This window comes from Nothoprocta perdicaria, unplaced genomic scaffold (genome assembly GCF_003342845.1).
Source record: "Nothoprocta perdicaria isolate Ctin4 unplaced genomic scaffold, notPer1 scaffold_119, whole genome shotgun sequence".
Classification (NCBI taxonomy): Eukaryota; Metazoa; Chordata; class Aves; order Tinamiformes; family Tinamidae; genus Nothoprocta; species Nothoprocta perdicaria.
Genome location: NW_020454305.1, coordinates 425,763 through 450,073, shown reverse-complemented (window position 1 = coordinate 450,073; position 24,311 = coordinate 425,763). Strand labels below are relative to the sequence as shown.

The 24,311-nt window shown below is 40.3% G+C and overlaps 1 protein-coding gene across 1 annotated transcript in view; it reads right to left on the bottom strand.

Moving 5' to 3' along the window:
* PLXNB2 (plexin B2) overlaps positions 1–24,311 on the bottom strand; it is a 111,343-nt gene that overhangs the window by 4,598 nt on the left and 82,434 nt on the right. The window contains exons 20-35 of the mRNA XM_026053801.1: positions 24,018–24,194; positions 23,413–23,552; positions 22,264–22,364; positions 19,881–20,110; positions 18,637–18,818; positions 17,776–17,842; positions 17,516–17,662; positions 14,167–14,323; positions 13,072–13,172; positions 12,116–12,200; positions 6,651–6,805; positions 4,922–5,082; positions 4,109–4,256; positions 3,535–3,599; positions 2,379–2,454; positions 328–402 (exon numbers count right to left, since the gene is read on the bottom strand). Coding sequence (XP_025909586.1) covers positions 328–402; positions 2,379–2,454; positions 3,535–3,599; positions 4,109–4,256; positions 4,922–5,082; positions 6,651–6,805; positions 12,116–12,200; positions 13,072–13,172; positions 14,167–14,323; positions 17,516–17,662; positions 17,776–17,842; positions 18,637–18,818; positions 19,881–20,110; positions 22,264–22,364; positions 23,413–23,552; positions 24,018–24,194 — 2,067 coding nt within the window. The remainder of the gene's footprint in view (positions 1–327; positions 403–2,378; positions 2,455–3,534; positions 3,600–4,108; positions 4,257–4,921; positions 5,083–6,650; positions 6,806–12,115; positions 12,201–13,071; positions 13,173–14,166; positions 14,324–17,515; positions 17,663–17,775; positions 17,843–18,636; positions 18,819–19,880; positions 20,111–22,263; positions 22,365–23,412; positions 23,553–24,017; positions 24,195–24,311) is intronic.

Sequence of the window (24,311 nt, the reverse complement as noted above, 5' to 3'; positions counted from 1 at the left end):
TCTTAAATTCTGATTCTTAGGAATTAGGATGGCATAAGAACCATACAGAAATAATTTTTAAATCTGATTCTCCTTCCGATCTGGTTAAGTTATCACAATCAAAACCAGATAACCCGTAATGAAACTGTTCACTTATAAGTATACCCCCTTCAGCAGCATAAATCCAAGTGACAGGTATAAGCGTAAAGTTAGAGGTATCTGTTTAGCATTGCTTTTACGTGATTATCCAGAGAATCATAATTCCTTTTTGTTTAGACTCATGTTAGCCTTTATAACACATTATCACTGATACTATTAAAAAAACGAACTCCAAACCCCGCAACTTACCTCATCATAGTATTTGTTAGTGTACTGGTAGAGCTGGTGCAGAGCCACAAGTGTATTTAGAGAATCAGTATGTGCCTGTTAAACAACACAAGTGAGTGGCAAACATGTCAAAACATGATCGTAGACAGCTGAAAGTTATGCACATGCACGACTGCTGGATATAACAGACAATTCTATTTTCACAGTCAAGATCTGCATCCTGTAACTTTTGTTAGGTTGACGGTTTGGGAAGAAAAAAGGAGTGAGAAAACTTTGGTGATTTTTGGATCACAGTTTTCTCCCTGCTGTTTTTTTTCCAGACTGTCCACAGCTCTGACACTGGAGGTGGCAAATATTTTGAACTCAGAATGTCAAACCACAGCTCGCAGCTCTAACATCTGTTACAAATAAGGCTACATACAACCAGAGCATTTAGTTAGCACAATCTGCAAATTATTGAGCTATTAAATGTTGGTCCTGTCACTGTCATGTCTGTTTGAAATCCCCTTTTTTTTTCCAGCTCTTTTTAAATGCTTGAAACTATTCATATCTCATTATAGCAAAGGTGTAATTCATCAAGTCTGCAAGAACATGTATATTCGGAAAAAATCCATCTGGATCACAAATATGGAAAGGGGAGAGAGAAAAGAGGCTTTAAATGAAGCAGGAAATAATTCCAGCACTATCTCTTCCTCCCTCCCTCCACGACATTTGACATCTTAGTGAATGTGCTCTATCTGTCTAAACATCTGTTTTCATTCAGATGTACAGAATTCGAGGTTCCCTCCATGCCTTTAAGTCTTTTAAATTAGCAGAGAAAATTAAAAATTTAAAAATATTGCTTCTGGCATAAATGATTTCCCAAGGTATAAAGCAGCAGAGAGATATCCACCTTCCTTTGTTCTGTGAGTCGATTCTTGAGCTGGCAAAACCTGGAATTTTCTATTAATCCTTACACATTTATTTTATCACAATTTGTAATGTAAATAGAAAGGATCAATAAATTCTGCTGATTTTAAAACATACTTTTATATTTATTTCTAATCACCAAACATCTTAATTTTACTAACGTCTCATTTTTTGAGATAAGTAGCATGAACTGGAAAATGAAATGTCACCGCAGATGAGTTGTGTAGCGAATGACTGAAAATAGAAATGTTCTCACGAGGAAGTTGATCGGAGAAATGTTAGGTCCTACGGGCATTGAAATAAATAAACTACAGAAATTCCCCAAACATCTTCATAACACTAGAGGTCTCAGACTAAACTCAGCAGGAAAAGCGGCCAGGATATGCAGGATCTCTTTGCTGAGGCTAGAGCAGGTCTGCGAGGCTGGCGAGGGCTGCTCCTGGCTCCCTGTGCTCCAGGGAGGCTCCTGAGGGGCCTGGCTGCTCCGGCTGAGCGGAGCTGCCGCCTGCACGGGCTCCTTCAAGGCTGAGGCCGGTTTTGGGGCACTTCTGCTCCTCCTGCCGCAAGCCAGAGTCCCCAGGGAGGCCAATGCTGCTCCCCCTTCCTACCTCCCCTATGATGGGCAACCCACAGTAGCCTTGTATAGGAGAAGAAAAGAAAAGCCAGTGCTTTACAGAGCACTTGGTAAGCTGCTCACGCTCGGTGCATGGTTCTTCTTGTGTGAAGAGCTCTGAGGTATGCTGCACTTAACACACAGGCCTCCCCCTTCATCTCTGCAATCTGATTTTTCCTACAGTATCACTCTGTGAACTCAGTTTTTACTTATTATCAGTATGATCAGTGCTAAAAATCCTCTATGAACTGCCAAGAGAAAACACCATTGAACAGCGTTACAATCTTTCTACAGTAGACATGAAAACTGCCACGTTTTTTTCTGGCACCACGACCATTCAAATAGATTTGTGGCAGTAACAGCTCTTGGTTCCATTCAATAACCAGCATTTCAAAGGCCTAAAAATCGCTACACTAAGCAAGAGTATTTCGGAGATATATGAAATTATTCATTTTATTTTAGCACATACAATAAACTCACTCATAGAGAAGGCAGTGAAAACGAGAGCTGGGCTCTAATTTCAGGAGAAGGAAAGTTAGGATACGCTTACCCTAGAAATCTCTGCTAAGTGGGTATTCATGTCCTGGTCGCTCACTGGCACCATCTGACGAATACCTTTGTAGTAACTGCAACAAATATTAAAAAAGGTTCAATTAGGTGAAGCACACTGTGGTTTTCTAGTAGTTCTGCATTTGGGGATTGCAGTTATTTTAAACACGTTTCCTAACAATGTAGATGCTGTTCTACTGCAACTGGTCCATTTAATAATTCTGTCTCCCACTACCCTTTAGTATTTACGCATTAGCAACAGAAGCAAATTGCCCTTTATATACAGTACCATATCATTGGAAAAAGATCTATATCTAATTCTGGCTGATCCTTATTTGAGGTCTTTAAGCTTTGGAGGTCACTGGCTAGCAAGGTGCTTCTCCTGCAGCAGACTCTGCAATTGCCCAGCTAGCAAATGGCCAAAGCCAGAGGCTGGAAGGGCTGTGTTCGTGCAAACGTTTTGGGGAGTCAGTGCCTACTCAGTTGTGGCAATCACAGAATGGTTGAGGTTGGAAGGGACCTCTACAGATCATCTAGTCCAAGCTCCCTGCTCCAGCAGGGACACCCAGAGCACGGGGCACAGGGTGGCATCCAGGCGGGTTTTGAAGATCTCCAGAGAAGACTCCACAACGTCCCTGGGCAGCCTGTTCCAGGGCTCTGGCACCCACAGAGGAAAGAAGTTCCTCCTCACAGGGAGATGGAACTGCCTGTGTTTCAGCTTACACCAATTGTCCCTTGTCCTGTCACTGGCCACCACTGAGAAGAGCTTGGCCCCTTTCTCCCTGCATTCACCCTTCAGGTACTTTATACCTATTGATCAGATCTCTTCTCAACCTTCTCTTCTCCAGGCAATGCAGCACTGGTTAACAGATTATATAGGTAAGGAAAAGAAATGGTGAAAACAGCACTGAGATCTGTCTATCTGCATACACGTGAACAAACATTTCATTTCAAAGCTGCCAGCAACACCCTGCTCTTCTCTGTCTCCTCCCAGCCTCTCACATGAACAAGGGAACGTTTTAACATTCAAGTGTAAAATCCTTAACACTTGACAGTTGACTTTGACTCCCTCACTTCTTCAGTTACTGAATACATTCATAAAGACTTTAAATCTTGACAACTGTGAATAAATACAAAGAAGGTGTTTTTATACTTACTCTTCCACCATTTTCTTATAGTTAGAGATTTCTTTTGCGTAAAGTAATTTATTACTTGGAGAATCCTGAAAAAAATGTAATAGAGAGAAACATACTTGATTTATGAACATTTCTAGAAAGTAATCGAAAGCCAATGTTTAAGATCACCCCTTTATAACACATGCACTCAAGCTTTCCAGGTATCAACATCTGGATTATTTTCCTTGGTATATGGGCAGGATTATTTGTCTTAGAGGAAAGAGGTTGCCATATGACATTATTATTGGATTTTACAAAGATATCAATGCAAGATGATTCTAAATTACGGTGGACATGAAAAAAATCACTTCTCAAATCTGCTTTTTCTAACAGCAGTTAGAATTTTTTTTGCCTTTTTATGAATAGCACTTGGCAGGCAACACAGTAACAATGACATGTTCACCAACCTGTTAAGCAGTGAAATGCTAACTTCATTATAAAATTAAAAAGAAACTATCAATGCTTTATCTCCTCCGAGAATGGGTATTGTCTACAGTGATGCCCTTTGTCTTGTCAGGCATGAACGCAGTCAGGAGGTAGAATGCAAATCACTTACTCTGCTTAATTTGTGCTCTGTTCTTGTGCAAGCATCCATGAAAGTCTGTGCAATGACTGACAAGGAGGCATCCACTACTTCATGAACGTGAACATCAAAGATGAAATGGGGATTTTTCAATATGTTTACCCAGAATCTAAGAGGCAAGCTGCAAAGCAAGGAGAAAGATAAATAATCCATTTTACACTACAAATGTTCGACAACAGCAGCAACAAAAAATCAAATGAAATTAAATGTGGGTTTTGCATTTTGATTTCACTGCAGTGAATTTTAATTTTATATTTCAACAATTACATAAACTGTCTGATGTCTAGTTTACATGTCTGGAAACAATGCCTTTACATCTCTCACTGTTACATCCAAATGAGAAAAATTCATCTGGGAAGAACTTTGAGCACCCCAAAACAGCAAAAGAAAAGATATGTGGTTAAAGAAACACTCTTACTAACATCTTAGTAGGTTTTGTGCTTCAACAGATAAATCTACCCCCAATTGCACCTTGCTCTTCTGGGAGATTTTATTATGAAGGAGTAGCACAGAAGGGAAACCTCAGTTGCAGGGACACCAAGGACAGACAGAAAGTCATAAAAAATCACGGGGAAAAATACCCATTGTAAGCGGGTTTCATTTTTTGCAGTTTCTAGACTTAGGGGGAACCCTTTTGATCAACAGAAACATATTATATCAATGAAAATTATACTGAGAATTATAAATGACATTTATATGCCACTTTGATCTGTGGTTAGAATGCTGCCCTGGAGCAGGGATTAAACATTATTTTTTCTGCAAAACAAATTTTTGTTCAGACTGCACCTATTTGTTTTCCAGATGTGGATGGTATCTTCATCCTTGATGTCATGTTTTTCTGCTTGCTCATCAAGAAAGTCAAAGAAGTACTTCACAGCTGGTGGCACCACGTGATTGGAGTTGAGCACACTATGGAAAAAGTCGTCTACAAACTGCTGAAGTGTCCCCTGAAAATGAATTAAAAACAATTTATTACATTTGCTGATTTTAGTGTCATCCTAGATTGTTTTTTTTTTTCCCTCTATTTAAACTATTGGCCTGTATTTAAGATACAGTAACTGCAGGTCTTTGTTCTGCAAACTACGGGTGCACGATGAGAAAAACAACTAACTTCTCAATGCAGAGACCTTGCCAAGAGCCAAACAGCAACGACCTTTCAGAGATAGGTTTTATGCTCTGGTGTGAAAGATTGTGACTTCATTGCCTGTTATATGGTTAACACACAAGGGCGTGCGTTGTGCTTGACAGATAGAAGAGGCAAAACCTGGCTGCAAGTTACAATATGTACACAGTTGAAGGCCGTTGTACACCTGAAATAACTGTGAGCAACGTTCTGCTTATTTTGAGGCTTCCACTTCCAGTTTCCCTGACTCCAGAGCATCACATCCTATTACAGCAATTTTTTGAAACGAGGTGAGAGGAATAAGTAACAGTGAATATGTCAGTTTTTTGTTTGGAGGCAAGAGATCTGTCTCATCAGACACTGAACCTGGCCCAACTCCATGGGCTCTGCTGAGGCCCAGGAGGAAAGTGCTCTCCAAGGGTTGCCCCCACTCTACCATCACGCCCCTGCTCCACATAGGCTAGCAAAGCTCCAAACTGGCCATAATCTGTAACCTCGTTACCCCATCAGGCTCAGAAAAGGGATGGCTGCAGTGAAAATGTTGACAAGAGAGGGCTACCAGCATCGTGGTGGCCCTTTGTCCCGAGCCCACGTCCTCCATACACAAACCTTCCTTCACAACCACTTTTACACTTGGCCAAATGGGCTCAGCTGGAGCTGAACCACCCTCAGCTTCCCAGCAACAGTCACTGGGTCTTGGCTTTTGGGTCAGTAAACACATTATTCTGAAAAAATTTAAATCATTCTTTCTGCAAGAAAAACTACTTAGCAAAATTATTTTGGCTGTAGTACACTTTGCTGTAAAAGCACTAAAAGTATTCTAAAAGAACTGCTAACACATGAAAGTATTTTTATTATGTTTTCCTAGATTAGCTTGCAGCATCATCCACAAACAAAAACAGGGAAATACAAAGCTCTGCAGCAGCATATAGAGGATTTGATTCAAAATAAAGGAATTTTATAGAAACAGATGGCACAGCAGACAGTATCTATCTTCATACTCCAGGAAAAACCCTCATTTAACTAGTGCAGAATTATGGTTCTCAGCTTTCATTGGGAAATATACTTTATCACAGAATCACAGAATCACTGGATGGTTACAGTTGGAAGGGACCTCTAGAGATCTAGTCCAACCCCCTGCTCCAGCAGGGACACCCAGAGCATGGGGCACAGGGTGGCATCCAGGCGGGTTTGGAAGATCTCCAGAGAAGGAGACTCCACAGCCTCCCTGGGAAGCCTGTTCCAGGGCTCTGTCACCCTCACAACGAAGAAGTTCTTCCTCACATGCAGATGGAACTTCCTATATTTCAAGTTATACCCATAACTTATATCCTCCTCAGGCATGTTCTTGGGTTGCCTAAGTGTGGTGAAAAAACAGCCCCTAAGCCCCACCTTCACAGACAGAAGTCTTGTCAGGTAGATCTCAGTGATGGCTTTGGTTCTCTCTTTCTCCTTCACGCTGCCCCGCTTCGATTTGCCTTCATCGATTTCATCCACCGGCCGCACCAGGTGCCAGACCTTGTTTTCGTCTTCCAGAAGAGCGTGTCCTAGAACAGCAATTGCACTAGTTAAAAAACCTCCCTGCTGAAACAGCAATGCAAAAGTAATAATGGACATGAATACAGGCAACATCCATCTTCTCTGCCCTTGGTCATTTCATCATGCCAGAAGAAGCTAGATGACTCCAATCCCATCCAACATATACAACTCCAGCACTAGATTTTCTATGGGATGGATGTAAGCTGAAGGTGTAGCTCAAGGGAGGTATGTGGATTGCTCCAGCCAGCAGCACAGACAGAGGGAAGATACTCCGTGTCCTCTAAGTTCTCAGAGACCAGATGGAGCTGGAGAAACTCAGCTAGTTGTCACCCCACAGCCAACACAGACTGAGTGTTCGTAGCTCAGTGCAGCTGCAGTGCAAGATATGACACAGTGACACGGGCTTGGGTGAATCTGGCGGTGACAATACAAGAATTTATAGTTTCAACCTTTTCTCTCAAGATCATCACTCAAGACTTACATTTTTTACCCTAAATAATAAGTTCAAAGTATTGCATCTCAGTTCCAACCTGCCTTTATCAGCACAGGGCTCTACGCTTAGTTTGTTAATAGGTGAGTGCTCAGATAAAATCTTTGTGTTTGCATATCTCTTGTTTCAAAAAATTCAGAAATATATGATTGTTATAACTTACCATTAACCTTGAAAAATAGACTGTGTCACAGACTCAGTTAATGAACTATTATAGCCAAAAAAAATTGAAAGATTCTTGCAATTCAAAACTGGTATTTTCCACGACAGCTGTGATTGCATTATACACATGTAGTTATATTAAAGCATAAAACCTAAGTGTAATGCAAAGTAATTTGTGTAATGGGGCTGAATTGTGATTCTTTTGCTGAGAAAAATAACTCTCAATTTTTTAAAAAAAGTTAATAATTTTAAACGCTTCATCTTCAAATGATTCAACAACTTCTCCTGGAATACCAGCAGATTTTAGGGATTATGCCAAGTAGGAATATGGACACCACCTTAAGGACTTAAAGAAAGAACAAGCAAAACCAACAGACCTGAAACTACGTTCCTCAAAGGCTACACTGAATTTATCGGATAGCATATGTGCTCAATATTTTATATTGCAGGGGAAAATAACATTTTTATGTAATCTGGAGAAGCCGACACGTCTGCTTGAATCCATTTTATACGTTCTCAGGAAGAGCATTAGCAGTGCAGCCTTCTGGTGCCTTCACTGTTTTCTGACTCCCCCCGGATTTGCCAACTTAATCATGTTGTCATTTGAAAGTCCTTAGTCTGACTTGGAAGCTCAGTGCCGCCGAAGCAAGGTAGACATAAAAGTTATCATTTTATGTTGAAGCAGCTATGATTTCCCAATCAATACCATTCATGACAATCATTCTCCTGCACAGTAAAAGCTACTGACGGGTCTGAATTTTTGAATTTCTTCTGCAATGCCTGTTATTTACTTCTGTAAACAAATAGATGATTACAAGGGAAGGCAATTACAGTGGAAACTATTTCTGAGCCTTATGCAAGCTGCTTGGTACACTCCTGCTTCCTCCTCCAATTCAAAGGAATTTATCCTCTCTGTGCCCTCCCGATGGTAAGACCAAATTTAACTTTGCAGGAAAGGGAAGGAGCCAAGTGGATTCCATGCAGTTTGCTTGTCCTCACACGCAGCTTAATTTGGCCCATGTTCAATTAGCAAGAGCAGAATTGGCTACTAGTGCCACAGTATTTATTTCACAGAAAAACAGGGCTAAAGAGAAAAAAGCTCAACCAAATGAACTTTTGTAATACAAAGATCCTATTTCACTGCTCAAAATAGCTTCAAGGAAAAGGAAGAGAAAATCAGAACATGGGGCAGCACAACACATTATCGCTGTGGTTGCTAAGAGCAGATAATATTGCTGTGAGATAATATTTTCCCCAGTGGAAAATGATGAAGTGAAGAAGTGAAAGAGGGAATACCAATATTTTGGCAGTCACATTATGCATCAAGCTGCAAGCAGGGAGAAGGCTGCGCTCACTGGGTCAAACAACTTTTCTCCCAGCCCTCCACTTATCGGCCCTTTGAGAGTTTTGTGGGTGATCTAAAATAACGCTGGAGCCAATAACACTGAAATAACCACGGCTGTGCTGAGTAATTAGCCTGGCAGAATCCAAATATAAACATGGTGGAAGAAATGGGGATGGTGAGGGGCAACCCGGGCTCTTCTGCATGTCCTGGGGAAAATCAGTTTCCTTCCCTGTTCCTCCTCCCTGCTGAATATACCTGTCTGTGTAGATGAAGGTGGGACTGCCCTGCATAGATCTGCAAATCACTATTTCTAATCTGCAACCTTCTGGCTACTCTACACCGTAACAACAGTAAGAGTTATTGACAACAAAAATAATAATAATCAAAAAAAACCGTTATCAACAAAGAGTAGTTTTGGCTTATGGTTCTGTACAGAACACTAGGTTGAAAAGGTTGAAATCATTCTCCATCTTGATACTAATCAGTAATTGCATTTTTCATCTCCAGAGGCAAAAGATTCTGCATTTGATTTGTCGCAGCCTCCAGCCCACAGTGTCTTCCTGTTAGCAGCAGCGACTCAAAACCAGCATGGAAGCAAGGCCAGGTTTCAGAGCAACAACTCTGAACATGATTCTACGTTTTTGTTCTGTGCATGGCCTAGTACTCTGGCAGACAGTCAATGGCTTCAGCTGACAATTCTCAATGCAAAAGGTGCAAGTTAATGAGAGACACTGCATAAAAGGAAAACTACTTTATCACAAGTCTTATTCAAAGCGCAGGGATAGGATATTCTATTTATTCCAACCCTGTGAATCCCTGACTGTCATCTAAATGCATATGTGTGGGAGGCAAAATCTCTGATCTTTCCCTCTCCTTTTTGCACAGCGTAGCATCTCACAAATCACTGTCACTGTGGGCTGTTGCTTTGCCCTAGCTTTGTAACATTTTATAGCTTTCCAAAAGAACAAGCTGGCACCAGATAGCTCCGAGGACCCCTAGGCACTAATGAAAATGTGCTGGCATGGCATGAAATACTGTCTTCCCAAATTTGTATATTGTCACAGTTCAAGAGAGGGTAAGGAGAAAAAACGAGCTGGAAGTCATCTTCTCTTCATGCTTTGGGATCTCAACTATCTCTACATTTTTTTTTTTTCTCTCATGTATCAGAGTACTCATGATCACTTGTGAGCACTGGCCCCAGAGGTCTGTTTTTCCTTCACAATTTAGTATGTCATATGTATAACTTAGGAGTTCCTCTTGGAGTGCAGACCAGGTATATTAAGTAAGGTTCTTCACAACGATCTGGCATCAAAGATACAGTCATAGAGGTTAATAAAAAAACAACCCAAACCTCACATGGTCTAGCTGTCTACAGAGAGCAAAGCAGGGAAGACTGGATGATTGGGGAGCCCAAACTGGACACTTAATATCTGCCTGTGTTAAAAGAAAACAGCCAAAGAACAACTGGCTCCATGTGTCAACCTGCTCCAGCTCCTGGGAGGGAGATGATCCCCCCTCCTCTCCAGTCATCTCAGCAATCAGTGCAACTCAGTCAAACAGGGACCAGAAATCAGCTTTGCCTTGCTGCCCTTCACTGCCCTCTCTAGTACACAGAATGGCTTTTTAGGTTAAAATGCTGGATTGGCAACTGCCAGGACAGAGGAGTAGCCTCTGTTTTTCTTAGTATGGTAGGTGGCTCCAGCAAAGAGGTGAGAAGAGGACAGCAAAACTGCAGCTGAGACCATAAGAAACCTCCAAAGGCCCTGGAAAAAAATCTCAACAAAAAACATGCAGGAGCAGAGGGCAAGAAGTGAACTGCAAGTAAAGCTGCCTGGACTGATTTCCTGGCCAACTCTCAACACTACTGCAGTAGAAATCTGCAAATTTTGGTTAAAAAACAATATATATCAGAGCTATCAGCTGACAGCCTTATCCCTGAAAAATGCACATTTCTGTTTTATTATTTCCAATCTGTTTGACTGTCCAGCCCTTGAAACCTTATTAAATCTAAGATCAGTAAATCTGTTTAAAAAAATTAAACTATTAGGCGGAGCAAAGGCTTTTGCAATCAACACAAGACAGAGAAGAGTATCAAATGACTCCAAGAAGGGAAGAATAATCTTAACAACTATCATCCCATATATCTAAGTTCTATTTCAAGTAAAATAATCAAGGATGGAAAAGAGAAGCTGAACATCTAAAATCTGAAGGAAAAGTATATGACAAAGAATATAAATTTACAGGTGAATTTTCTATGAAAATATGACTGCATTGTAGGCTGGAATGGATATTGCATCTCAAATGGCTTTGAGATTTAGAAGTTGGTCTGGACAGAATAGTGATATGTGGAATTAACAGCTTTACAAGACTGTTCACAAGCTAACCAGCCTTATTCTGAGTTGAGAAGTCTATCATGTTGCAGTAGGCAGGAGTATTGGAATTAACTTTATGTAACAGCTGCACTAGTAATATGAAAAAAAGCAAATATTCTAATGAAATTCCTGATGCTGACAAAGGCATTGGGGAAAACACTGAATCTAAAGAAATTATGTGAATGGAATGAACAAAACCAGTGTACCAAGCTTGGAAAATCAAGCTAATGCAGCTGAGAAAAAAGCATTTGCCATTCATTCAGAGGGAAGGCAAATAGAAACAGAGAGAGATGAGCATGCAAAGTCGTGTAGATACAAGAAATGCAATAAAAAATGTACTGCCCTACATCAGGTTGCCACCATAATGCAGTGTGGAAGCAGGCCTCTAGCACGGGTTCATCTAGAACTCTGCTTTAAATTCCCAGTTTAAAGGAAATGGAAATAATTTGAGAGGAGGCTAAGACAGGGCAGAAGGAAAGAGAGAAACAGGTAAAGCTCAGGAAAGATGAAGGCTGCTTTCTGAGCAATGAGATGGAACACAGAGACTGTTTGGGCAGCCCACAAGAATCTGAAGCTTGTAGGGGACAAGGATGAAGGGAAATGGCACAGTTGGTGTGCAATGGAAAGAGCTGACAGGGTGTAAGTGGATGTAATGGGATTAAGAGACAAAATGCCAGGAAATGTTCACTAAGAGCGATTGCTATTAAGCTGGGATATTGACTCATAGCGATCATGGTGAAAGACCTATTATTTCAGGCTTTATAACTGGGAGGAAGAAACTAGGGTACAGTAGGTAACACAAAACAAGTAAGCATTATATTCTTTGCTGGGGAATATCTAGCTCCATTAAGACTCTTGATAAACAAGATCAAGACTAGAGTATCCCCACCACAGTGTGGGTTTTGACTTCTAGTCCTTTTGGAAGGTAGGGATGCCCCACGATACATACGTTCTCCCGGTACATCCTGCTGATTATCCTCTGGCTGCTGGGAAATTCCCATTTTGGACAAGATCAGCGTGGCACCATCTCGGACCTTTGAAAATACAAACATGAGGCTGTTATCCCAAATAAGGTAATTTGACTGAACCTCACTGTTAACATCTAGCTTCAGTTCCTGTAATCTTTTGAGGGGAATCGGGACTTCCAATAAATTTTGCCCTTCAAAGGATTCTTGAGCGACTGTGCCTGTAATTCAGAACAAACTTCCTCCTCCTTCATTTATAACAGTCTAAATCTCCTCTGAGATAACTGAAAATACTGGAAACATATGCAAAACTTCAGTGGTTCATTAAGCCTGTGTGTGGGCCTTTTGTACAATGGATTTTATGATGAGACCTGTTTGCTCAGGGAGTGACATCTTACTTTCCTAAACTGAACATTTATCCCATGAAAGGGATAAATAACATAAAAAGGAAAGATAAGTGGACTGCCAGTGTTTGGTAGGGAGCATACGAAACCTAAAACAGACAGTACAAAATATCAACATCTGCTCTCCTGATTGTGTTGTTGAACAAACCAGATCGACTCAAAATCTATTTATCAGCATAGCAGTGACAAAGATAAATCTCAGGGGTAGGAAGTGATAGAGAGAAAAGAAAGGAGGAATACGAGACCGGGCAAAAGCACAGAGAGCTTTTACCAAACGATTCGCTATTTGGACTCAGCAATGCTGAGGAATCTCAGCACTGGCATTCAGGTAACAGGCTTTTGATGAGAAGTTCAGGCAATAAGTCTAGACCCAGCCTTTCACACTCGCATATTTTTAGTGTGCCTAGCCCCAGAGCTGATTTTCTGGGATTCCTTTTGTAGCACAGGAGAAGCTTCTCTACAAACAAATTAAGATTTTCTTTATTACTAGAGAACAGTTAACAGATGCAAACAACTGTTCTGAAACACCTCCTTACATTATAATGCATTAGTGTGTTGATACGTTTCCATCTGCCATCTTTTTGTGATGTTAAATCCAAGTCTGAGAGGATCTGGGCCGTAGAACCTGGTCGCCACTCTGCGGAGTAATTAAAAGGAGAAAAAGCATTTTTTTAACCATGTGCAAAAATAACTACTCCAAGAACATGCTTCAATTTAAAGAACCATTCATGCACTGTGGAACATTAAAAAAAAGTCATTTGGGACGTGCCACAATCTGCCACGCTTTCTAGTTTGGCCTTTATTACAGGTATTTGCACGGTTTGCGAAAGTTTACACTTTTCCAAACCATGAACACGCTTTCTGATTATTTTCCACAGAAAGTTAAATTCTCTTAAAAAAAACCATAATATAATAAAAACTGCTATAAGTCCAGAACAGAGGAGTAGACCTGACTTTCTATGGAATAGAACAGGCATTTTTAGTTAACTTACTATGGTTTTCTGAAAAGCAAGAATTGCATCGTCTACTTTCAGACTAAGGCAGCAACGAAAATATCATCAAAACTACCCAATTAGAACTCTCAGTATGAGACGGATAATCTTTTAACATTCACATCAACATTTTCAGAACAGAACAGCAATTTTGAAACTCTTCAAGAAAATAATTTTTAGAGTCTGAGTAGCTCATCATCTCCTGAAATTGCAGCTTCTTTGGGCTTTTTTTTCAATAGCCATCATGAGCAAGTATCAAAATCAGTATCAATTTCTAAAATTGCATCACTATTTCACCATCAATTAATTGTCCATGCCATCATTATCTCATTAATTAGGACTTGAGATACTCACTCTGTCAGCCAGGAATATATGTCAGTCATTAATATGCCCACTGCACACTAATGACAGTAGACAAAACTTTCAGAATCATGAGAAAGAACTCTGTAAGAAAATATCCCTTTTTAATGCATATCAAGAATGTTGCAAAGTGCAATACTTCTGCACTTAGCTGAACAGGAATTCGGCATTTAAAATGGACTTTTCTTACAATAATTTGCTTTTAGGGAAAATTTTTATGAAAGAAAACCATAAAACACATTTCACCTGCTCAGTACAGTAGCGCAAGCAGCTACTTACCAAGAACTACACTGTCTGCCTTTGGCCACTGTGAACATGACTGACTTCGATAGACTTGGTCTATTATCTTTTCCTTTACTTGAGATATAGTATCACAGTTCAGCACTTTCACAGGTACAGAGTCAATTCCTCCATCCTGCACATACACATTTACTGTCTGCAGAGGAAAGAACATGCACAGGTATTAAGATACATTTTAGTTCATTTCTTCCATTACGACAAGACAGAAATGATGTAGAATAGATTCGTTTGTGCCTAATATGCTATATAAGGGAAAAATATTCATTTTTTACTTTAAGCTTTTTTGAACAGAGGAAGGCACAAGAACAAAGCAGCTGGACCACTGACAAATCACATCTTATATATCCTGATAACCTGAGACACAGACAAGCAGAAGCAATCAGTGCCCTAATGTAATGAGTTACCCATCAGCATCAGTGCTGCACTTTTCACTCAACTCCTAACATAGTGTAGCTATGGGCTTGCATATTCCTTTATGCTATACATCTTCATCATTTTACTGGTATGGCATGGCTGCATACACAAATCTTTATGGTTTTATTTCACAAGTAGAGCAGACTGGTGATTGTACATGTGGTCATTTAACATGGCACAACTGACATGCAGTGACCTGTTCAATTCTTATCCCTTGTTCTCCTGTGATGAGCTATTCATTTTTTACACTCATATATATATATAAAACAAAAAAAACCCCACATGTGTACATACCTACATATAAATATATATAAAAGCCATGCACGGCATCTTTGGTTTTCAAAGATTTAATATACATTTTAGTGTAATCACAATTACTCTAAGAGCTTCAGAAAGCACATAGAATATACTATGTAAATAGTATATTCTAGTTCTAAAACTTACTGTTTTCTGCTAGTATTGACATGTTTTATTTATGTTAAAGAGAATCTCTTGAAAGCCTGTAATTTGCTAAATCTACAGTGATTTTATTAAAGCAGTTCCATTATACAAGTGACAATTTTGAAACAGGAAAAAGCAAATGAGAAGATGATGGCCAGGTAAATGAATCATCCTGGAAGAACCCCCCGATGAGAGATGTTAACACAACAGCTTTCTTTCACTAGCTAATACGATAAATCAGCTCTGGGGTTTCCTGCATCTTTTGCTCATCAGGTTTCTTTTGGAGGAGGATGTCACATTTGCCCCATGATTGCCCAGTGCAGAGCACGTCACCAGTCAGATATGGCCTTGTCAGTCACAGTCCCTAAATCTACCAGAAATAAGCTTGCCTCGTTGGTATTTTTAAACAGTTAAGAAACGCTGCCATATGGCAGCCAAATTAAACATGATTGCACTGTCCCTTGACAGAACTCTCTAACTAATCATGAGTTTTCACCTTCCTTTTCCTATTAGCTTTATGGTAATGAGACATGATTTTGCTGCTGGTTCAGTATGCAGCATGTCAGGGTAACCAGTGATGCAAAACAGACTCATCCTTTGAATAGGAACAATTAAAGAGCAGATAACTACTCCGCACTGCACTTTCTTACCACGTCTCAGTTTCAGGCAGACGAAGAAATAATTAACACACGTATTAACCTACCTCAGTGCCATAAATGCTCCCCCTTTACTAAACTCATACAGCATCACAGTTACCATAACGTTGTCATTATCACATTAAAGACCCCAATAATTAAAAACGACACTAACCCACTTGATAATCTTTCATCATACACTCACCTCATCATCATTATCATCATCATCATCATCATCATCATCATCTAACACACACACACAGAAGCCTGTTTTATGTCAAATAAGTAAATCTGGCCCAAGTATGTTTACAATGTTTAACATCTAAGTAGGAAGCTTGTTCAGTCCACATCTGATTGCATACACAAATCTTCTGATTTCCTATTGCATTCATCTAGCTTAATTGCAGGCATCATGGTTTTTTTTTTTTTTTTGTGGAAAGAAACAGCCTGAATAAAGAATTACTGACATTAAGCCCCACGTGTGTAGGATGCAAATAAATTTTGTTCACTATGCACGAGAGAAAATATTAACAGGGTTACCAATGAGAGCAATATTATGGGCAGTACTTTCAGCTCAGGTGTGAAGAGGAAGACTCTACTAATCATCAAAATATCAACCAGGCTAAAATACATTTTCCTGTCCAGCACGTGCTTTTCCTCCAGGCAGTCCAGGCCATATCCTAGTGATACTGTGAGCTGAAGTCCTACAGCAACCTCCTCACCTTAGACCTTCCATCAAGATCTTTTCAGGATAAACAAAATGGTGATTTTACCAGGATTTAATAATGCTTTTTATTAAGTTTGTCTCTGCACACTGCAGAGTATCTTTCTCTGTTGGAAGCAACCACAAATAGCTGCTAACATGTCAATAAAAGAGGAACCACATCAGAATCTGTTTAAAGTCAATAAGAAAAAAATCCTATGTTGATCTTTCAAGGACAGCCTGTGCATCTTGCATATTTATTACACTATATCCTGAAGAAAATGTAGCAAGGCTGCTAAAAAGAGCAAAAATAGAATTTATGCTTATACATTCCTTCCTAAGCAGCTAAAAAGTGGGTTGTATTCATTTCTGGAAATGCAGTGTATGTTCTGAACTGAAGCTTCCTTGGAAAACTGGTGTAAATTCATGATGCTGAACAGAATTAAGCCAAAGCTGAATTCGTAATAGCAGAGAACTGGGCCATGGATGTGGAGTTCAGGGGGTGGTGGAGCTCAGAGCAAACTCCCTGGGCAGGGGTTATCATCTCGTCCCAACTGAGGTGTCTTCCATGCGTCTCCAGACCTGTCTAGAGAGGTAACTGGCCAATGTAGGGAATTCAGGCTCCTTAGATCACATCCCTTGGTTTTTCTATGTTCAGGAGATGTCAGCTCACATGTAAGAGCCACAGAGAGGCTCAAAAGGTGATGTGGAGATCGCAGAGCCTACAGAACTCCAGGGGAGCTCATCCTGATATGCTAGTGAAAGCATCTCCAAAATGACATGTGGCATTCTGACAAGCAGAAACCACAAGAGGGAAACACAATCTGAAGTCCCAGGATAATGTCAGTGCTAAAATGCAGCAAAAATCAATTATGAATGAATTTGGTTTGGAAATGGGAAGAAAGATCTTAGTTATTAGAATAAGGGGAATTTTCAAGTGGCAAATGGGAAGTATTAAAGAGGCAACATTTTCCTGTCTGGAGAATTACTTTGGGTCAGACTATGTTCAGCACTTCCCATTATCAGGACTTCTATACAGATCGCAATGGTCCAAAGGAATGTAGGGACCTAACACTGTAGATTTTAGTGTTACGGAAGAAATGATTTTATAATATATGGATCACGCTCTGCTTACCAGCTGTGTATACTCTACATCATCTCCCAGGAGGCCGGTGTCATTCAGCGTATACTTGGCTTTCTTCAGTACAGCATCTACTGGGCCTTTTTCTACCTGGTGTTTGATGGCCTTGAACAATTTATAAAGGGGCTCCCCAGCATTGTCCTGTTTAAGGAAAATAAAGCAGAAACAAAATATTTACTCAATGTAGCATGTTTAAGTATTACTAAAAAGAGCCACAAAAACAACCCACATAGGCAACAGACTTCAACTCTTACCTTGAGGTACTGATACAAACAAATAGACATCCAGTTAGACAACATCCTCTCGACAACAGTTTCAGATCTAGAAAACACAGTCCCAAGTATGTTAAGAATATTTAATGATGAAGTTTTAAAGAAAAATATTGCTGGAAATGTATTATTGCTACATGCTTAACCACATGCACTCTCCTAATGCAGTGATTTCCCTACAGAGTTTTGAGAGCATGCACTTGCTTTAGGATAAGTGCTTTGTATTGCTCATCATTCCCGGGTACCTTCAGCTCATTACTGAAAAGCACAATGCTGTATGCAAAATCTGAAACTGTGACTCTACTGTAAGAGCAGGAGATAAAAGATGAGCCCACTCGAGCAGTTACTGGGGGCAAAAACCAACAGATTACCAAAGTACAACCCTGTGTGCAGATCAGGACCCTTTTTTCAATGCTTTTGGGATAACAGAATATTAAAAAAACATTAGGGCAAGCTCTCACTGACTACACAGTGAGGGTTGATTATATATGCTCAGTATGGAGATGACATGGGGTATAAATGCTAGATAAATTGGAATAAAATCAGATTTGAACAAATAAATCAAATGTTCAGTATTGTATTTTAAGTAAGGGAGATGATTCAATAATACTGACACAGAGGTGGCACTACAGCAAGCATCATCTGGGTATTCTGCTGCCAACAGTTTTTCCTTCCACAGCTCTTTTTGGTGATCTTGTTTTTCTAATACACTAAGGCACAAGGTATTTCTGACTTTGACAGATAGTTGATATTATAACACAGACTATTTGTAAGGTGACTACTTTGCAAATGAAATACAGTTGCAGAAAAAACAACAAAATATGGAAAAGATGAAATAATTCAAACCTTCTTAGCATCAGCTTTGGGTTTTTGGCCACAACATACTGCTCCATTAGTTCTAGGAACAGTGTCCTCATGATGTCAGTATAATATTCCAGCTTTCCATGTAAAGCAACAGTGAGCAAAGATGCAAAATAAACTTTAGCTCGAGCAGAGAACTCCCTCTGGTTTTCCAGCGTGTGAATAAACTGAAAGAGGAAACAAAGGAAACAAAACTGTGTCAGAGAACAGGTTTCGAGAATATCTCAAATCTCATCCGCACTAGAGAGATGAGAAATATTATTTTAATCTCCTATGCACAGCATGGAAAGTTTTTCAGAAGTTTGAAGAATTTACTTACAAATAAGTGTTACCTGTAATTTCCTTAAAAATAAACTTCCTCAGTCCTGCTGAATTAACTCAAGCAATACATATATTTCAGCTGAAGCATTATAAAAAGGATGTTTTAATTAAAAGAAAAAAGGGTGCTCTGTGCCAATTTTTTAAAAAGCAAAATCAACTCCCCTCTTCCCCAAGTTCCCAATTCTTTCACATCAAATTACAGAAGACACTAATCTAAGTAAGTACACCTGGGAATGCACTCTACCATAAACTGTAATGCTACCATTAACTAGCTCAGCACTGCAGCCTCATTTAAAAAGGAAAGTTAGAAGCCTAAATCTATATATAGGTATGTGACAATCAGCTCAGTTTTTGAGAGTGAGCAATTAGAAATCTTTTCAGAGCAGCTGAGTACTCCTCAATCCTGATGAATAGGCCACTTGTTCCCGGGTGCGGAGTCTGCGCCCCTCTTGGTGAGACAGAAATCCAGCTTAGGACTTCCAGGAGGTAACTGCTGGGACCATGACACATAACCAGACCTGAACTGAATCCATCGGTCCACTGATTAAATTTCCTAAAAGACTGAGGACAAAGCAACTGGGTAACTGCAGTTTTTATGCTAGAGCAGGTAATGCCTGTTTCCCTACAGCCGCTGTACCGTTAACTAAACCTGCACTATGTGATCTGCGTAATTCTACGGAAACACGACCGTGTTTCCCCCCAGGGAAGCTCCAGCAGCGATGCCACAGATCTGGCATTAGTCCCTGTGCAACCAGAACCTCAGCAAAATCACTAATTTCTGGCATTTTTGCTTCAGCTGGGCAAACCTACCGGATGGTCTGCACACACAGACACACAGAATCACAGAATACTCAACACGTATGGGGACATACAGCTACGGGACAAGGAGAGTCTACTTCAATACTCACATTAATGAGAAATGATTTGCTGTTGAGCAGATTGGAGAACTGGTTCAAAGCCTGCTCCACAGTCTGCCGCCTTGCCTCCGGAATATCCAGCTTCCCAGTTATCATCACGTCCTTCTCTCCGTCTTTGGAGGGCAAGAAGAAGACTCTGTCTGTGTACGTTTTGTAGTCCAGTACCGGAATTCCAGCTTCATTTATATCATTGGTCTGATCTTCCATCTCTATCATCAGATCTAGAACATGCAACACAGGTTAAGCGTTCACTTCTCTTTTACATTACAGCTTCTGTAGGCAACACGGTATCTTTGGGTAGGAGAAACAACCCATTGGAGAAGCAACTGCTTTGCACCCCATATTTTCCCCTGCCATTTTTACCAAATAGCCTGTCAGCTGTCACCACAGCTAGCCCTGTGCTGATATTCGCATATCCTTTTTTAGCACAAATTCTTTCCTAATGTACAGTGCCTACAGGACCTCAATGGATGATGAGGTGGAGTTCATTTTTTTTTTCTTCTATGCACATTCTGTTCCCTCTGATTGTATGTAATAACATGAACTTCTTTTTAAAAAATGACCCAAGGAAAAAGAAGTACAACACAAAGAACAGGTTAAAGTAGAAAGCACAGCCATGTTATTGGAAGGGAGGGCTCAGCGGGAAGGAATGAGGTTAAACAGTTCCCAAAACTGATGAAAACCTTTGGTGGGACCCAAAAGCTTTCAAGCTCTTGAAAGGGACAAGAGTCAGGGAATCACCTCTCGGAGCTGTTATTTTAGCTGAAGGCTTTCCAATTACTCAGTACTACTAATTGACTCGAATATCATGTTAATTAATCTAATGAGCTATTGTCTCAGCAATTTCTATTCTTCACGTGGTTTATTCTTTCACCTCTTTATTTTATAGCATTCAGCAAACCTAAGGGAGAAAGCACTTCGCGGTTTCCAGATCTGTGGTGTTTGGACTTCCTGCCTGATCTCCATCTCCTTTGCTATTATTGGTTCTGTGCATTTTAGGCTATCTGCATTTCATGCTCCTAGCATTACAATATTACAGTCTGGATCCATGGTGTTCTGGCATTCTGATTTTGGGGTTTCCTTTTACTGTTAGCCAAGAAGGAAGCAGTTTACGAACTGGACAGCATGTGCATTCTGCTTCCTGCAACCCCTGTGCCGGGTGAAGCAGATACGGAGAGGAGACCCTCAGTGTGACCAGCAGTGAAGCTGCTGCAGGATTTTGCAGTTCCTCACTGAGTATCAGCAAGAGAAGGGCACCTTTGCATTTCAGAAACATGTGTGAAGAATTTGCACGAGGAGGCTCAGAGAGGGCAGTTAACCTTGGTTCAGCCTATCACATTTCAGAAGGCAGCTGGAAATGAAGCTTTCTTAGGCCCAGCTTTTGATTCAGAGGTTTGTTTCTGGGTTCTGTCCAGAACTGGGAAGGAGTTCGTTTTCCAGAAAAAGAGAGATGATGTAAGAAATGAACATTCCCTCCAGGAATTTCAGGAAAACAAGACTTTGAGAGGCTTTCAGCATGGCAGAAATCTTATGAAACCCAGAGCTCTAAAAAGTGTTTTCAAAGTCTGACCTCAACCCATTGTCTCAGTCCTACTTTTAGTTCCTGCCAATATGAAATATTCCATTCTATTTAAATATAAAAGGTGCATTTTTTAATAGGGATTAATTTAACACGACCCAACAGCAAGTTTACCTCAGTTAATGAGGTGACATCTCATGGTAATCATTTAGGTCAGTATTTGCAAACTCAGATGCCTAATTTAAGCAAGTGCTGAGCCTTCACGCCTCCCACCGCCTTCCCTGGGCTGAAGCCTCTGTGTTTACGCAGGACAATTAGCTGGCTCCTCAAATCAAGCCTGAGGTTTTCCTGATAAATAGGGCAACATGCTATTTCTTTCCTGCAAGCTTGCCAAATTACCCCTTTGTATGCTGATTGCTGCAAATACATTTTGCAGCTCTGAAAACAGTTTTTAATGTACTTGCCTGGCACATACTGTCATTATGCTAAATAATAAGTGCACGGTTAGTTATTATGAAACTTCTTTCCTCTGTATCAATGGCCATTCGTATCAGTGGCTGTAAATAACCCCCTTTCCAACCAGTTTCTCCTTCTCATTTGCTGACTAACTCCTATACTCCCTTTGGATTAAAATTGCCCATTTCCTCTAATAACCTTCACCTCCCTCTTTTATTTTATTTATGGTTTTCATACATAATAGTCAGCAAAATATTTGCTGTATGGTGATGTCTGTAATCAAAAGTAGTTAGATCTACTAATTATTCCCAGAAGACAGCTCAGCAAGACAGCACAGTTGCTCCAGCCCATCTCCTGCTTCCCCAGGAGGACCTGAAGCAATGTAAACACCAGTCCTACCTGTGAACTCCTTTTTGCACCGATCTCTGACACTCTCCTCCAGGCCCTCCAGCTGGGACTTGATTTTTTCATACTCTCGTTCTGCTTGTTGGCTCTTGCGTCTTTATGAAACAGAGGTAAGATTCAGAAAAGTCACAAACTGTAAAAGCAAACTGTTTGCAACAGCTCTAAATGGGAAGCAAAAGGAATCACGGGAAGACAATTTCTTGTTCTTGATTTCTTGTAGAACACCAGCTGCAGAGAGCAAATGGAGGAGGAGAAGACCCCCAGCTGACCAAAGATCCTTACAGTGTAAATCAACCTGGCACCACTAGGGGAATATTGCATTAAAACACGGATGAGTCAATGATTTAAAACTCACTAAGCAATGGAGAGGAATGGTTGTGATCTTATGTTAGCACAGAAATGTTATTTGTATGCAGTGAACAAAGATTGCTGGCAGCAGGCTCCACCTTGCTAGGAAGCATCAGGGAGCATAGCCAGGACTGGACTGAGCAGGTTGAGAAGGTCCCAAAGAAGGTCACTGCTGTGTACCCACTTCAGTGTCTCTTCAGCTACTACACTGACACACATCATAACAGTGAAATACATCCCATGCTGAGGGCCAGTGTAAGGCCTATGTATTACTAGCCTCAAAATTGGCCTGAGTAGGTTTGCAGTGAAGTACAGACATTGTTCTGTCCCTTTATGAAGTGTGAATTTCACCATTAATCCTAAGATTTGCATGTGGATAACACTTATCTCAGCTGGAAAGACCAAAACGACCACTTAGAGCAATCCATCCAGCTTGGATTTATGGTACTGACTGGAGCAGCTTACAAGCTTATCGAGATGTATGCAGAGCCAGCGAGCTCCTTCACAAAGAGAACGTCAGATGCAGTTTCAAGAACATATGTGTGCAACTAGGCCTGCAATTGTGCCCTGGGAAATGTTGTCCTGATGTATAATGCACAGATTGCGCTGACTGACATCAACAAATTTGGTGTAAGAGACAGGCATAAATTGTTGCTCATACTCTCTGTTTTCCTTAACTCTGCAGCACATAAAAATTAGAGAGATACTTTCCTTTTGGAGAGGGAGGTACAATAATTGGATACCACTTTCAAAGCTTCGGAACAGCAAAAGTTCCTAATTAAAGGAATTTCTTACCTGTAACAGATGATGGAGATGATGATGATTGCTATCATAGGAATAAGGACAAGCGGCAAAATAAGATTCAGCGGGATGTCACTGACACGTGTGTCATATTCCACCCTCCCGAGGATCCATTCTCGGAGGCCAAACTTCACCTGGTCAGATAAGCACAGATATTTGTCTCAAAAAGCATAAATGGATAGAGGTTCATTTCTCAATTTTCTTTCAATTTCTTACTAATCCTTGCAACCCAGTGAATTTCTAGCTTCATCTGCCAAACAAAGGAACCATTTCTGTATATTTTATACAGATAATTTAAGTGACTAGCACTATGTTTCAAGAAACAATTTTACTCTGTACTACAGAGGAAGAAAAATCCCCAGCCTGTCTAGCTGCAATTATACATTTCCATGTAACAAAGGTAGAAGGCAATTAGCAGCTTGGGACTGCTTTTTATGGGTAAAGTTTTCTAGACAGCAGGCAGAGTCTGCAGAAGGAATGAGCTGTGCAAGAAATTTCTTCATAATAATGTAACACCATTAAAGAACAAATTATTTCAGTGAAGAAGCTACTGTAGCAGTGTCACTTAAACAGTGCATTATTTTGGAAAGGTAACTTACACTGAATTCGGGAAGGTTGTTGATAGTATCTCTCTTCTGCCTTTTCTTGGGTTGAGGTTGTACTTCTGGTGGCTCACAATATAAGTCCTTCTCGGTCAGGGTTTTTATGTTGCAAGGCTCATCTCCCACAAAAGCCTGGGCCTCATCTATTGTCATGGCTTTGTTCAGATTACTGCCCTAGGTGGAACATATATGGCTAAGTTATCATCACAAAATCATGGGGACAAGAAATCATGAGTTACAAACTTCTGCTTGGATCATTTGGAGCAGACACGAGTCACACAGTGCCACAGA